Raw genomic sequence first — 16,604 nt, 5'->3', positions numbered from 1 at the left:
TTCCCCCTCCCATTCCACAAAGAAACACTCAAGTTTTAGACCACTAAGAAAACAGAATTGTTGAAACTCGGCCTTGTGCAAGAGAAATATTACATAGACTGAGTCAAAGTACAAAACATCCAATATTACTGAGTATTTCAAGTTGAAATACTTGTATTTGTATTTGTCAGATATTTCACCCACATTAACATCAATATGATTATGCTACCAAAGACTGAACTTTTACTCTTTTGAGCAGAACTGAAGGTTATGTGTAGCTCATGTTGCACAACCACAAGGGCTTTATACCTAGCAGGCGAGGAGCTTACTGTGTTGTTGGTACCCTTCAGCATTTAAATAGTGTCACTATGGAAAAGATGGGCCACATGCCTTTAAAACACAAGTACTGTAACATTTTTCAAAAGTCCAATTCCCTTTAAAAATTTCTACAGCAATTAGGTAGCTGAGTGTCTATGAAGTGAAAAACCATAGCTGTGGTGGCAGGCTGACAGTGCCTAGGCAACAATCTGCAATACAAATCATCAGGAAATACATTTTACCTATTCCACATACTTTGGGGATTACAATTATAGATATCTCAGTAACTATTTCTATTTGCAAATTCAGTAGCTAGTTGGAATCCAACAGGAAAACAAAATCCAATCCTTCCCACTTCCGATTATTCTGCTTGATTTTTTTGGTTCATTTTTAAATAAAAGTAGGTATTGCTACAGATGGGACTATAGGAATTAACACAAAACTAAATCTGAATATTATCAAAAAAATATTATATAATGCAATTTTAAAAGTGTTTTTATCTAATATACAAATCACATCCAGTCTCATTACCTGCATCCATTTTCAGCTCATTTCAGCACACCAGGGTTCACGTATAATGATCTAATTTTAATGCTTAAATACCTTTAAATTATGATGGAACTCCCAAGAAATCAACTGAGTCAAAAATACCAGAACCACAAGAGGTTGCAGAAAGTCATCTCCTTCTGGTTCCTGGCTAAGAACCAGAAACCCACAAGCTCAGGAGATAATCATGATTTTTTATTCCCTTCAGGTTGAAAAATAGCTGAGTTAAAGGTTATTGGACTTCTCAGAACTGTTTCACTAATTCTAAGATGTTTGTCTTTAATGATTATAGCTTGACATGCATATAAACCAATAGCAATTTATATTTTCAGGTTTAAACTCTCTATAGTTACACTACAACTTCTACATTGTTCACAAAGCATTTGTGCAACTATTTAACTTTTAACTGCTGCCTGTTGTTGCTTTGACTTTATTACTTTTTTGATATTGTTTTGACTTTTGCATATCCGAAATACAAATTTACATCATGTTTCAACAGCATCAATTTCTAGAGTAAAAAAAAAAAAATCCTTGATAGACCAGCTTCTCTGACTAATCTACCTCCTTATTCTCTAAAAAAATGCACACACAAAACCAACACACAAATATTCAGCGTGACTAGTTCTAGAATATGAAAATTATCACGATTACAGAAAAACACTTATTTCACTGAAATAAAGAATTTACTCTTAGGACTCCAAGAACGGTTTTATTCTGTTGTACTTTCTCTGTTCTGAAAGTTTTCCTCCAAAGCAACTCAATAACTGCACAAATGGGAAAGAAACTAATTTCAGTTAACCTATTTTCATAAAATAAGATTAAAAACATAGTTGTTATTCATTTATTTCATTCTTAGAAAATTTAAGCCTCTCCAATCCCTTTTTATCACCTCTCCAGCCAAAGGACACTTCCATTTAATAGATTCCTTTAAATAAAGATTAGTAGATATAAATATTAGCAAATCCTCTTTACCAAAGGACAATGACATAATTAGGTTACAGGTTACCATTTTTAAATCTATATTTACAAAGTGCTAAGAAAAAACACCCGAGTGGAAGACCTGTGAAGTCTATTTGCTTTGTGAAAGCCATATAATACCAGACTCTTACCAAAAAGATTTTTGGTAGTTTTGCCGTAAATTCAGTTCATTTGACTACCACAGCAAACAATCCAGAAGGAATAAGGTGAACGCTGAGATATTCATTAACAATAAAGTCACATAACGCAACTTTAGGAGGATGTCTTTGAGGGCAGGGACTTTTTGTCAATGGGGTTTTCTTGTTGTTTTTTTTTTAAGTTCTGCCTGAGAAGCAGGAAGGAAATAAAGAACTTCCTTATGGAGTGAACAGCTAGAGATGAAATAGCTTTTAGTGTTATATAAACTGTTCAAGTTATCCAAGACTTGAAATCTTTTCTATTCAAAATTTGTCTTGAGATCATGTGTCAATCCAATTGACGCAGACCTGGCACATACCAGTTTCATACTGTCAGCTCATCCACACAACTCACAAAATAGATGACCTCAAGATGACCAATTGAACTGATCCAAGACAAGATACATTTTCAAGAGGAAAGAATGTAATGGAAGAAATATAGTACAAAAATAAGATGGAGGAGGATGGAAAATAAATGCTGAAGCATATTGGATAAACAATCTGTTACTTGATCAAGAAGTGAATCCAGAAGTCCTTTTTGCTATTTACAATAATTAAATGATAGAGTAACTATTAAAAATACTAAGACTCTGTTCTTGAATCAGTACATATTACACTTCATAATCCTAAAGTAAAAGATAATCAACAAGAAGTAGTTGAAAGAACACATTTTCTGACTAAACAGAATCACTTAACAGATGTAGCAACAGTAAAACAATAGTTTAAGTTAAATCACAAGGATATAATTTATTCTCATATGCAAACAGCCCTTTGTGATTTTGACCACAAAAAGGTCAGGAAAATCTTTTGCAATACTAGAAAATACCTGAAAACAGAGTAATGGTAGTAGTTTTCCCCTCTTTTCTCCCTCCCTCCACTCTACATTGATATATTACAATCAAGCTGAACCAGCAGAGATGCAAGAACATTTTAGTGAACCGTTAACTAGGTTTCCTTGAAGTTTTACTTACTATTTTTTTCTTTTGAGATTTTAAATCTTCCAGCGCATCATCTAAAAGAAGAACATTGTATACGTTAGTTTTCAAATATAAAGAAGAGATAATTGCAGCACACTGAACATTGACTTTGCCCTGTGAGATCAAGAAAAATTACCTACCCACCACAATCAAATCTACATCAGTAAACTTTGTGGAAAAACAAATGAAGTTTTATGTGAAAATGAATGATCTTAAACCCTGAAACTGCTCATAAATTTTAGCCCACTTATCATTTTACAGTTATAACTATTAAACAGTTTTATGTACCATTTCCTCATTAAGGAACCAATTCTAGCTAGTGCCCTGCTTTGACCTACATTAAAAATGCTACAACAATGGACCAAATACACTTGATCTCAGGAGTCAAACTACAAAAAAAAAGCTTGAGCTCTAAGTATTAATTTATCTAGGTACAGATTTACCAGCTTCAACATTTCACGTAAGCATCTTATACATGCTATTTTCAAATACCAGATGAATTTTAAGCTTCAAATCTGGATCTATTTTGCCCTTTCAAAATTCTCAAACTACAGCAAAAAAACAGTTTTGTAGGCTACTAGGTCATTTTACTACTAAAAGTAAGAGACTTTTCTACAAGTAGTAGGTACGGCACCTCCCTTAAAAGGGAGAGAGAACGAAAAGATCAAATGCATGTGGGATTCTCCTTTAAGTCAATGCTTACAGCTTGGCACCCATGGAAAATCCACTGTTATAAACCACTGAGTAATATAGAAGATACTCTGATAACATCAGTCTTCTACTGCCTCCTTCACGCACACAAACCTGTCTACAGCTTTTCCTCCTCCTCAGTGCTACTAGACCTAGTAGTTCACTAGTACGCTACCCATTTTTCAGTTTTCCAAAAAAGCGTAAGACAAGAAACAAGACCAAAATCCACCAAGTTAAATACATACATATGCATACACATAAAAGTATTTCTGTATATTTATTAGGTTTATTAAACATTTTTTTAAAAGTTATTTCAGGAAATAACTTATAAGAACACGATGGGTCGAACTTTTCCAGAATGTAGGAACCTATCCTGATACAATGCACCATTCTATGAAATATAGAAGATACTAAAATGCGGCACATATAAAATTTGAAAGTTTATGCTACAAAAGAGTAACTAAAACAACACCTTATTAGTAAAACAAATAAGACATGGAACAAGACCTAGTTAGCAGTGGGCTAGACCACAAAAGATACACAATTCCAGGAACTATGCATCTTTAAATTAATAAACTAAGGCACCTCTTTCCACCAAACTTGATGTTTACATTAGAACACAGCCTCCCAGGTAGCCCAGTGTAGAGTCACACCTTGCACTTCAATGTAGTATGGTATCATGCAGCCAGACAAATAGCACTGTAAGGTTGGTTATTAATAATTAAACAGAAGTTGTATTTGGTACAGAACTGCCTAGAACACCTCAAGTATAGCCTCCCACAAAGCAACACAATAAGTTTATAGTGTGTGCATTTGTTTCTTTACATCCTGCTTTCAATGAACATCTCATGAAACACCTGTCCTATCAAAGGTGGCCAAATTGCAGTTATTGCAAAGTACTCTCAAGAAACCAATGTATCTCATCTTAAATCTACTAAAAAAATTCATACTAGAGAAGTCAGCACCTGCAAGACACCTCATTTATTTTTCCCATACTTTGGGACAGATCAGCCTAAACCTTCCTCTACTGCTGCCTGCCTGACCAGCCTTAGAGAGACTAGGGAACTTCAGTTTGTACATCACCTGTCCCAGAGTTTCACTATGAATTTTATTCCTTCAGACCATGATTCCCAGAACTGCTGTAGTTATTCAGTGTAGACCTTTATGGTATTAAATTACCATCTCTAATGACTTGACATATTGTATTAACTTATTCCAGAATAAAAAATTAGATTCGAGCTACTTAGTTGCCAGTTTGCTCTCTAAAGTGTTTTCTCTTGCTTTACACAGTGTAAGAGTTACAGCAGTATTTTATTTCTTTTCCAAATACAGGACTTGTAACTTTGAGGTAAAAAACTTCAGTTATGCCTAATCTCTGGAACAGTGCAGAAATAATTCCCTTTGGCATGTTCTAACATGTACTAAAACCCTTTCTACACATGCCCAACAAAGGCAGTAGACTTGCTTGTATGCTAAAAATAATAATAAAGACCTTTAAGCAAACTAGAAAAAACATACTTGTTTTCTTATGTGGCCATGAAATACAAATATATATTCATCCTTATAAATGAATCATGCAACACCACAAAATATATGGACAATTTTATTCGTACATAAAAATGTATGTCCTATGCTTGCATATCAAGTGTAAACATTAAATTTAAAGAAATTCCAAAAGTGATGTTTAACTCCTAAGCTGTCACAAATTAAATCGATCTTGTTGCTCTACATGTCATAAAATACTGAGGTTTTTCTGTATTATTGCTCACATCACCATGAGATATTGTTACAGGCTGGACTGCTTTCAAAGAAAATCTCAGATGAACTCTACCACAAACAAATGCCACAGATGCAGTTTTTAAATTTTACATTAGAATGAATCAGCATGTACTAGAGCAACTACACACACTTGAACGACTCCATTAACTTTTATTTTTTAAACACGTCACATTTTCCTTAGTTCTCAAAACTGTACAAAAAACATGCTTATACCTTTTCCACTTATAATAAAATGAGCATACTTTGGAGAATTTGGGGAGGAAAACCCCATCTTCACAAATTAAACACCTGCTTTTTATCTATTCTAATATGTAGTCTTTATGTAGAAGAGAATTGCTAAAATACTTGCAAAATGCAAGTATTAAATAAACCACTCCTATCATTTATATTTCCTTTCCCTCACTCCACTCTATTTTGTCCCACTACACTTTGAAGAATCCAAACAGGGAAGAAAGTTTCCATAATTTCATAAGCGAAATGGGAGATTAAGCAGTTTCCTTCATATTAATTAAAAGAGTTGTGCGGTAGAAACAATAGTTTAGCTAATGCTACTCATTTCAGCATCCATCAAGAGGCTAATCTTCTTTTCCTGGAAGCCAAATTATCCAAAGTATTTACATTTTTATAGTAAGCATCATTCCCAACTAGCTCCACATACCAAAAAAAAAAAAGACAGGAAAATATACTTACTATTCCTTTCTGTCCTTTTGGAAAAGAAAAAAATGAGCAGTGTTCTTATAAACCAGATTCTTTAAAAGAAAAAGAAGAATAGTATTATTAAAATATTAATCATTTCTGAAGTCATTTAGCAGGCAAGACAGTTCACAGAGTTACCACATGCGATTTAACTCTGCAAATACAAAGAATAAATCTTCAAACAATATTTAAGCAGAAAACTACAAATGAAATTAGTAGCTTGTCAACAAAACAAGAACATTGACCCAAATAAAATCCAACTGCCTTAAAATTTGATCAAATATAACTAAGTAGAAATACTAAGGAAGCAGCAGCAGTAACATTATTGCTTGCTAAAATGCTCAGTGAGAAGTTTTTAAAACTCAAGGTATGTGAAGTTAGCTGAAAATTACTGAGTCACTGCTTCTTATTTGATAGATTTATAATGCAAGTTATCCAAAAATCAAGCTCATAAGCTAAAGCCTAAAATTTAAGGCACAGCAGGCATGTAGGAACAATTCAACAGTGATAACTTTTATAAGTCTTGAGATACAGCTTTTGTACACATGCTTTCCCAAAGTTATTGGGAAAGTTATACTGACCTGACTCCCACTGATTTTACAAAGCTCTGAATTTAGTCACTTTCCACATAGTTTCAGCTGATTTAGCTCTAACTATGTAGCAGTTTATCCATGCTTTACAAAAAGTTACTTATCTACATCCATTCCACATTTGAAAGGTCTCCCTACAATCCTTAGGCTTTTTTTTTTTTTTTTTAAATTAGAAATGTTTATAATTATGAAGTAGAAGCCTTCCCTGGCAAGTTACCCAGCCTAATCTAAGAAGCAAATCTCATACTTCAAGCCCTTCCAAGGATCTTATTCAAAACCTTCTTTGTGGCAAGCACTATATAAAAGAGTATAAAAATACTAAAGGCTAGAAAGGTTCTCTGAGTAACACCTAGTAAAAGAAACTAAGCTAAGTGATACAAAATTTTAAATAGTTTTGACTAATTAATAAGAACATCTTTTGCATTTATATAATGGCTACCCAGTTTAAAATGCTTTTAAGTATTAACAACGAAACCTGAACTAAGTTGGACAACACAACTAGAATGTAAAAGTAACCTATACAAGGTGACAGAAACACACAAAGTTTAACTCTATTCCACTTTTAAAGGCGTATTGTAATAACAATTTTAAGAATACAGATGGATAGCTTTTCCCACTTCAACAATGCAAGATACATCTTTCCATAAAGTAATAAGACTATGGTATACAGGCATGATTTCTTTGTGTCATCTATGCTTAATGCAGAAAAGAATCTTCTAACTTAAGCTGTATTCTAAGCAAATACATAAGGCAGGATTTTATGAAACAAAAGACTTCTCTTAGAACTTTGAAGTGAAAATTGAAGAGCAGGCCCTTTCAGGCCAATTTTAGAAGTTTAATATAAAACACATTTACCTGAGAATTAGGACAAGATTAAATAGTTTATTTGAATTAGATTGTATTTCAAGAACACCCTTCTGAAATGCTACAGTATTTCCTCAACTTTACAGACATTTCAACATACATTGAAATTCATGATGTTATATATTCCTAAAACTTAACTCTACTAGTAACATGCTGAGACACTGAGGGAATGACCTAAGGCAGAAATAAGTTGGTGACTGACTGCAAGCTGGAAAAGGCAGACATATTCCAGTCTGATTAGGGTTGGAAAAAATCTCTAGAGCAATTACTGGGTGGCACCAGGCATTCAGCATGGAGTCACCTCTTGACCAAGAGCAAAGACAAGCTGGCAGTTGCTTGCCATTCATGTCTGCCAAAAAAAGCTGAAAAAGAATAGCTTAATAGAAAAATCACAAACAGTCACAAGAAAACAAGTCTAGTTCTAGATGTTAGTAAACTAATATCTAATTCAGAGCTTTATATAAACCCACCATTAAAAAAGTGAAGCAAAAATTGGGAAGAAAAACTAGAGAAAATCCAACATTAAAGTTCACACCACAGCATTCACTAATAAGCTTTTCATTTCTACACAAGTCCTAAAACACTTAAAAGGGAAGCTTCCTCTTCTACATACGTTCCCTGTTAGCATGAGCAAGCCTTGCAGGCTAACAAATACTTCCAAATCATTGTATTTAAGAACACAATCAATTCATATTACTGTCAAAGATTAATTTGTGCTTTAATTTCCAGATTAGTTCTTTCCAGACAAGATATTACTGCCCATGCATCTTCTCCACAGGATTCTATAACAGCAATGTATTACTACATTATGCATAACAGAACATACAGAAAGCATCTTCAGGTATCTTTTAACATGTTACGCTGTGTGACCCACAAACTGATCTAATCAAATTTGCAAAGCCTTAAATACATACGTTTGACTACCCTTCAAGTCTAGAGCTAGGGCACTGACAAGTCAGGTTTTCATACAAAGTTACTGTACAAATACGGTCAGTATTTGATACATCTAGCAAATCACTAAATACATTGTTCAAGTTGTTGGTTGGAAAGCTGCTCAGTAGACAGACTGCTTCTCCTCACTGATGGCTGAATTGAGGTGGGAGGCAGGGAAGAAAATGTTTGGTGAGGTGGGAACTCAAATTGTTATTCTTAAGAAAAGAAATTCACTTAGAAAACATGCCACTCATGAGAATGAACAGCCAAACAGATCTAGGGAAGAAAAAGCAGACAATTTTCTCCCCTATTCAAATCCAAAGACTTTAGGATATTGTCTGCTTAAAGAAAACAGATCCTTGATCTTAGAGAAAAACAGCTACTTACCTAAAACTGATCCTCAGCATACTTAGGCTGATGACCTTTCAAGTTGCTTCTACGTGAACATTCACCTAATATCTAAAAGTAAATTTCTCCATTCACTCTTGTACATTTTACCCAATTTTATATGCTGCATTTCACACACAGGCAACATACCTTGTGTTACTTTTCCAAAACAGCAGTAGAAATAAAATCTAAGCTAATGCTCTTCTGTTTATACAACACTAACTTGCAGCTGTTCAGGTACAGCTCTCTCTCTCTAGCCCTAGTATAATTTTGATAAGCCAAGTAACTTCAGATGCTAACATCTTTTGATGGTAAGACTTAGTTCTACACTAAATCCAGACCCAAGAGAGATGTTTCCCTCAAAGAAAGTGTCTGCCTAACTACTTGGATTTATTTTAGAAGAAAAAATTCTGCAAGTTATGACAACTCAAGGATTGTCAAAAACAAACCCAAACCCCTGCTGAGACACATTTTCCATCTCCTTTTATCAAAGAGACAGCAGTTAGAAAAAAGGCATATTTACTTACATCAATGGAAATGCAAAAAACGGAAGTGTCATAATAAACCTTGCTGTCCATTCATCAGGAAGACAACAAAAATATACAATGAAAAAGGTGATGAGATAAAGAACCGAAGAGTAGAAGAGTAGCCTTCCAACACACAGTTTCTGTAACCTCTGATTTTTTTCTCGAAATTCTTCTAATGTCTGTATTTCCTGTAAATAAATAGGATTCAACCTTATTAATGAAATTAGTCTGTGGTTTTTATTAGGTTGCCTTTAAGCGTTTGCTAAAATTAGCCATATCAACTTGATACTTGATTAGAAAAGTCAAGCAGCTTTTTGATAAATCACAATGCCTAACCAGAGGTAACTTTCACAACATAAATATGTCATGGTACTACAGTTGTTACATGGGCCACTTGCATTGTATTAGCAGTAACATATCACTACTAGGAAGAACTATCACAAATTATCACTTTTTCTTATTTTAGTGATTTAGTATATTTGGGACAAGTGAAAAATGCTAATATCTTATGAATGACTGTCTTTACGACACGCAAGTATTTAACTGGCATACTTTGCATCCTAAAACTTTCAACAGGCACCTGTGTGATTCCCAACGCATTTAATACTTCCCTGCTTACATGGGAAACTGCTGAAACTTCACTCACTTCACATATGCATTCATTTCAGTATTTTCTCACATTTACAGTGAAATCCTGAACATCTGAATGATGCTTTTGCCATATTAATACATGATCAATGAACAGTCTACTGTGTTACCATTTTGATTGCATTTCAAGTGACAATAGGAGTACTTACACTTAACAGTAAAATGAATGTATCAACAACATATTTCAAAACAGTTAATTTCCCCATGGAGTACAGACATCTGTCTCAAATTCTGACTAAAAAATCACAGTTGATTAACAAACTGACTATGCAGTTATTCTGTCCCCAACCTTACTACGACACAGTTACAATCACTACACTTTAAGCCATACATTGAAGCTTTTCTAATGAACCTGATGAAGGGAACTTTCCTTTAGTGACATTTTCTGTAACATGGGAGTTTAACCATTAGTTATAATTAAACTGTGTAATAACATAAATCATATAATAATGACACATTCACTCCCATTTCAGGCTCTCTAAATAAGTACTTAAACTATAGATTCTCACTATCTACTATACAGTGTTTACTGTTTTTTAAATGATTAATACTAAGGGTAAAAAAAAAAAAAAGGTAGCACTCCATCTGAAGTTCAGTCTATTACATCCAACTGGAATAAGCAAAATAATTTAAATTCCATGACACTATCTTATCTGAAGTGAAAGAAAAGCATTGCCAGCAAAAAGTATGCATATTTCTAAATAAAAATCAAATCACCAAGAAGCAAATACATACCTTATCAATTTTTTCTAATACTTCTACAGTAGAAGGCTTTGCCTGCTTACAAGGGAAAGAACAAAGATGTTAATCTGACTAAAGCAGTATTTTGAGAATTAGTGTAGGTTAACAGTTTCCTAACAAAAAGACACTCATAACAGACTAATATATTAACTATTTTACACAAAGTAGAAGTTTCTCCTACTTTAACAGTGACAAATAGAAGACACTAATGCATCACTGTCTTACAGGTGTCATTACTATTGGCTGAAGGATCCAATCCTACACCACAAAAGTTGAAAACCTACAAAGTGTGTACAGTAATTGTGGATGTGCAGGTGGAAAATAGAACAAGGAGAGAATTGATGAGAGGAAGAAAGAGGTAAAGTGAAGATAACATAGACAGGAAGCCTTGATCTAAGAACTTTTAAGCTGTTTACTAATACTCATTCCACACAAAGACGTGCTGTAAATAAATTATAAGCAACTGTAAATAATTACTCAGCTCCAGTAAAATTCCCCTTAGGAATAACCTTGAACACACTCAAATCTTCCCCAACTTGCTGGGAAGTATGAAACTACTAATTATCTTAACCCAACCTTCAGACCACAGATCTGAAGATTATAGCCGATGCTACATCACTGTAGAAGTGGAAACCTTTTTTTCCTATTATGCAAAACTGACATTTTACCTACACTCTCACCTTTAAAGGAGTTGTATATGGGAGGCTCTAAAAAAAAAAAAGTGGACCTAGGCTCAACAACTCACACCTGCCAGCAGAGTCAAAAGCCTCATGACTTTCTCAAACTCAGTATACTATTCAGTAACATATAAGCCAATAAAAAAAACAGTAAGGAAAGACCTGTGTAAGTATGAGTAGCTGCCAAAATATTTCTTAAGACAGACAATGATATTCTGAATCTATCCATTTTGACTGAGGATAGCCACCAATCTTCAAAATCACAAATACTGCTGTACCTACCCTGATGAAGTACCACAAAACCATTTAGACTTACATTTAAAAACATAATTCTGTAACTTAAACTAGCATCAGGTCTGGGAGCTCAAAGGAAATAAAGCACAGCCATGCAGGTATACAGTTTGGGGATTTTGATTGTTGTTGTATTTCCACACATCTATTCACTATTGCACTTTTAAGTGATACATTAATGGATGAAGTACAGCTAAACTAAAGATTACTACACATTGTTAAAAGATTGTACTTACCCTCCATCTTGAAATTAATCCACCCATCTTCTATTGTGGACAAGTGTTGTTAAAGCTATCAATCTTCTACAAGAATTCACAGCTAGAAGTAAAGCATTAGGCACATAAGACCAATCTAGCAGCACACTACAAAAGTCATTATTTATTCCAACATCTAAAGAAATCAAAACAGTGCATAAAATCATTGCCTAGTTATCTCTGTCCACATGTTATTATAAAATCCACTCTTTGTTTCGTAGGTGTCTTGTAAGTCTATCAGCCTTGATGTAGACAAACTTATTTATGGAAGTATTTAAACAGAGGGGAGTCCTCAAGAACAGAGGAACAAAATAACCCACCAAAAAAGAAGCCAAAATCCTCTGACAAAAACAGTTTTTAAAACTTATTACTAAGCAGGATTATTTAAAAATTTGATTTCCAATTCCTCAGCTACTCATAAACACAACTCTCAACATCCCTTTTCAGCTGACACCCTTCATTAACATCCTACTACTTGTGAGAAAGAGCTCTTCTTCCAAAAATCTACTTCGTTTTCAAGCTTTCATCAACAAGAACTTACCAAATAGCATCACTATTCTCCCTTTGTATGATCAGTTTTAAGTTTAAATCGTTAGTTTCAAAGTGGGCTACTGAGATTTCACATGCTCTTGGAAAGCAAAACATCAGCAAGCATTCCCTGCACACAATGTACAGTGCAGTCACTGGCATATCAAATGGCCCTAGAAGCAATTCCAAGGGTGCAAAAGTAGTTCACTCTACACAAATCTGGAACCCATGGACAGCCCTAATTTACTAAGCTGGGTCTAGGTTCCTGAAATAAGTGTTGCAGCTTTCCGTCAGTAAGTAGTTGGAATAAATGGACTTTGAAATTCAGGATGGCACAAGTTCTTTCCAGTCATTTAAGATTTTATCCACTGAATGAAAAAGTTACTGGTTCATAGCATCCCTAACAGGAAACTAATGCTCAGTCCCAACTGGTGTTTGAGCCATTTTAACTCTGGAATGAAACAGTAGAACAAAACAAAACAAAAAGCACTGCCCAGCTCGGCAGAAATAAGTGATTATTAGTGTGTTTGTTAAGTTACCTTTGGCCAAGAATTGAAAGTTAAAGAAACCTTAACTCAATCCAAAGGTGCTCCCGAGCTGTCTGAAGCTGTCAGAACAAATTAATATAATATAGGATACACATTGCTTGCTAACACTACTGTATTACGGTAACCTCTTCACCTTGTAAGAAAGCCAAGGCCTTCATTGGGCCTATAGCTCTGGGTTCCAGTCTTGAAAACCAATCCTTGAAGATAAGCAAATCCATATTTGAAATGCTGCCAAAATGAAGCTAGAACAGATGGACACATTAGCTCTGCTGTTGCTAAATTACTAGCACAGAGGGGTGAGGTACAGAAAAAGCACAATTACCCCTTGGTCTTGAATAAATTCTCAAAACAATCACTACTACAGCAACTCACCACAGTAAAACACCAGCAATGCTTTCACTTTTCAACATTCAGTACTGCTGTTCTCTAACACTGACAATTTTATATAATTCTCACTTTGCAGATACATACATTTTTACAAAAGCATCACGGTAGATCTGAGCTGACGCTTTCTTCACAAGTATTTCTACACTGAGATAAATATCATCATTATTGCGAAACAATATGAAAGCTACGTCACCCAGCCAATTAAGAAGTCTGCAAATCTAGCACGCTGTTCCCAAATCTAGTCTGCTTCAGTAACATTGCCATGGCTGTTAGCAGCACGGGTAGCTCTGTTATTTATTTAGATGCACAGAAAGAGACAAGGAGATAGATGCTCACATGGCCTTGGCATGTGCCTATATCCTCCACGCTACAGTTGGAAAACTTCTGCAGTAAAAGTGTTTGAGGATCTTTGAGCAAAGATTATTCATAAACCATTAGCAACACTGACCCTTCCCAGTAACACATTCACAGTGGTATCTGTACATACGCTTTTCAAGACATCCAGCAAATATCTGGAAGGGAAACAGGCTTGACAAGTGTCACCACACACATCATTTTACATGAACCACAACGCTGACAGGCTTTATGCAAACCGCCCTGTAAGTCAGTAATACTACCAAAACCCCTCCCCAAAGAGGTATTAACAGATTAGGGCCACTAAATTCACATTTACGGTTTAGTCACTGAATCCTTTATTACGAGATAAAGAATTTTCTATGGTAACTATGGAGTAGTTCAGATGTTTTCATTCTTCCTTCCCTTCCTCCACTTTTTTTTTTTTGACATGACCACAACACAAATTGTCTTCAATTGCTTCAAACTTCCCTCATTCCTCCTCACCTGTCACTCCACACATCCACCACTGATATCCTGCTTTTCATGGTAAGAGCCCTTCTTCCACAAGCATACTTTCTTCCCATGCTCTAGCCATCAAAAAGTTACTGCACAGCACTTTTCCCTCTGGAAGGGCACATCCCTTCAGCACAGAGCTCTTTTTCTGCCCACTCACTGAGCACAGCTGTGAGTGGACTAAATTCCACACGTTATCTTTGATGTAGCGCACAAATAAGATAGCTGAGCCCCAGGCTTAAAATCAACAAGTGTTAGAAAAACAATGTAGAAGCTTAACAAAACACTGTAATCAATTTTCATTATCGGAGTCTCAAAAAAAATATGGATTTCACGATAGCATCTCCTCTACCCCAAAAACATGGGACTTAATTAATAAAAAGCAAGAGTAGGAGTACCATACAAAGGGTAGTGAAACAGAAAGTGTTTCTCTTTCAAAAGAGGGATGGATCATGCATGAATACAGAAACCATCCACCAACCAATTCGTCCAGATGGAGAAAATAGATTGATCTCATTAGCCTTTATCAAGTCACGCAGTCAGGCAGACTGCTTTCCTCTGCTAACAGCATGAGCCTCAGCCAATTTTAAAGTTAACATAGGGTCCAAACAACATCACGTACCCTAAAGACTCCCCCTATAAAAAGGGCCTACAAGCATGCAGGACATCTCTGCCACCTTCAAATTTCTTCAGTCTAGGTTCAAAAAGTTTCAAAATTGAAAGCTTTCCAAAAATTAAAATCTCCAAAATAGTTTTTAAAAGCTAGAATGTTGAAATTCAATACTGAATAACATCAAATGAAGTCATATTGAAAGAAAAAGAGCTAGAAGCTCTTGCTACAGACGTGTTACCCCTAAAGGGAGGGAGGCGTGTTCTTTAAGTGATGTAGCCTGTAAGCCTAGTAGCTTTATTTTATGCAGAAGTTTCATCAGGTGTTCACCATCGCACCCAAGAATGGGAGTGCTACCTTCAAACCGAGTCTCCGCTCGTGTTCACGAGGTTTCCATCCCAAATTGTCCCTCTCCCACAACCCACTGCCCCCAGAAGCTCCCACAGCCCCCATAAGAAGCTCCTCCAGCTCCGAGTGGCTCGGGCAGGTGAACACGCAGGCCAAAACCAAGAGCATCACCTGCCGCTCCCCTGCCCCAGCACCCCTCGGTTACGGCACGACGCGGGGCTCTGGGGCCTTCCCGCTGCCTTCCCCCTGCTCCTGCCCGGCAGGGCCCCGGCGAGCCCCCGCCCAGGGGACACTCGCCTCCCCAAGGGGCACCGAGGAAGGGCCGGGCGCTGCTGAGAGCCCAGGCTGCGAACCGCCACCCGTCGGCGGGCGGGGCGGCGGCTGGGCCCGGCACGGTGCGGGAGGGAGAAGCCCCGCAACCCACCGCCTCCTTCGCAGCCCGCGCCACCGCCCCGCTCCCGGGGGCCGCCGGCTGTCAACGGGCGAGGGCGGGGGCCCAGCCCCGGGAAGCGCCGGCCGCCCCCCAGCGGGACCAGCCGCCGCCTCCTCCTCCTCCGTGCCGCCCCCCTTCCCCGCACGTACCTGCCGCGGGCCGCGCCGCGCATCCCGCCCCGCCGCCGCCCGCCGAAGGAGGAGGGCACGGGCCGGGCGGCGGAGCTCCCATCAGGCCCCGCGCGGCCCCGGCAGCCAACCAGCGCCGCGCGGCGCGCTGGGCGCGGGGAGGGGCGCGCGGCCCGGCGGCCGTTGGCGGGCGGCGGCTGCTGGCCGGCAGTGGGCGGCGGGCAGGGGGCGGGGGGGGGCGTCATGCGGCCGCTGCGGCCCGAGGCGGGAGAGGGTAGGCGTCTGGGCATCTCAGCATTTCGGGGAGAAACAGCACCCGTTGTGTTTCTTCAGTTCACATTGCGGCAATGACAGTGCGGGAGGTTGTGTGGAACGGGCTGCCGTTTCCCTTTTCTTCCTCGCGCTGAAGAACCCGCTTGTCCCTAGCTCCCCTTCCACCAGTTTTATTCTATGGTCTCCTCTCCTGGCCAACACCCCGATCACGCGTACAAAGTACAAAAGACTGAGGAGCAGAGGGTACCGGCTCTCTTTGCATTCACAACTTCCCATGTCCCCTGCTCACAAGTTTTACGACTAGTGGGAGCGCGTGCAGAGATGTGAGAGGAAGGCAATACGGCCTTCAGGGTGCCCTGAAGTGAAAATTCATACACAGAAGCTGCGTACCTTCAGCTGCTCCCTGAATTGTTGACTTCACCGTATGAAACAATATATCTCGACATGGC

General features: G+C 37.6%; 1 protein-coding gene across 2 annotated transcripts in view; it reads right to left on the bottom strand.

Moving 5' to 3' along the window:
• The window catches only part of LNPK (lunapark, ER junction formation factor), a 39,079-nt gene extending 23,071 nt beyond the window's left edge, over positions 1-16,008 (bottom strand). Inside the window, exons 1-6 of one of the 2 annotated variants that reach the window (XM_048061485.2) lie at positions 15,904-16,008; positions 12,034-12,115; positions 10,824-10,868; positions 9,441-9,628; positions 6,134-6,192; positions 2,969-3,009 (exon numbers count right to left, since the gene is read on the bottom strand). In XM_048061485.2, the coding sequence (XP_047917442.2) occupies positions 2,969-3,009; positions 6,134-6,192; positions 9,441-9,628; positions 10,824-10,868; positions 12,034-12,060 (360 nt within the window). In that variant the 5' untranslated portion in view covers positions 12,061-12,115; positions 15,904-16,008. The remainder of the gene's footprint in view (positions 1-2,968; positions 3,010-6,133; positions 6,193-9,440; positions 9,629-10,823; positions 10,869-12,033; positions 12,116-15,903) is intronic. The other variant, XM_048061486.2, reaches the window with a different exon arrangement.
• Positions 16,009-16,604: the final 596 nt, after the last annotated feature.

The sequence above is a fragment of the Anser cygnoides genome, chromosome 6, assembly GCF_040182565.1.
Source record: "Anser cygnoides isolate HZ-2024a breed goose chromosome 6, Taihu_goose_T2T_genome, whole genome shotgun sequence".
In the NCBI taxonomy this organism is placed as follows: domain Eukaryota; kingdom Metazoa; phylum Chordata; class Aves; order Anseriformes; family Anatidae; genus Anser; species Anser cygnoides.
Note: the sequence above shows the minus strand (reverse complement) of the source record. Positions and strands in the feature narration are given on the sequence as shown.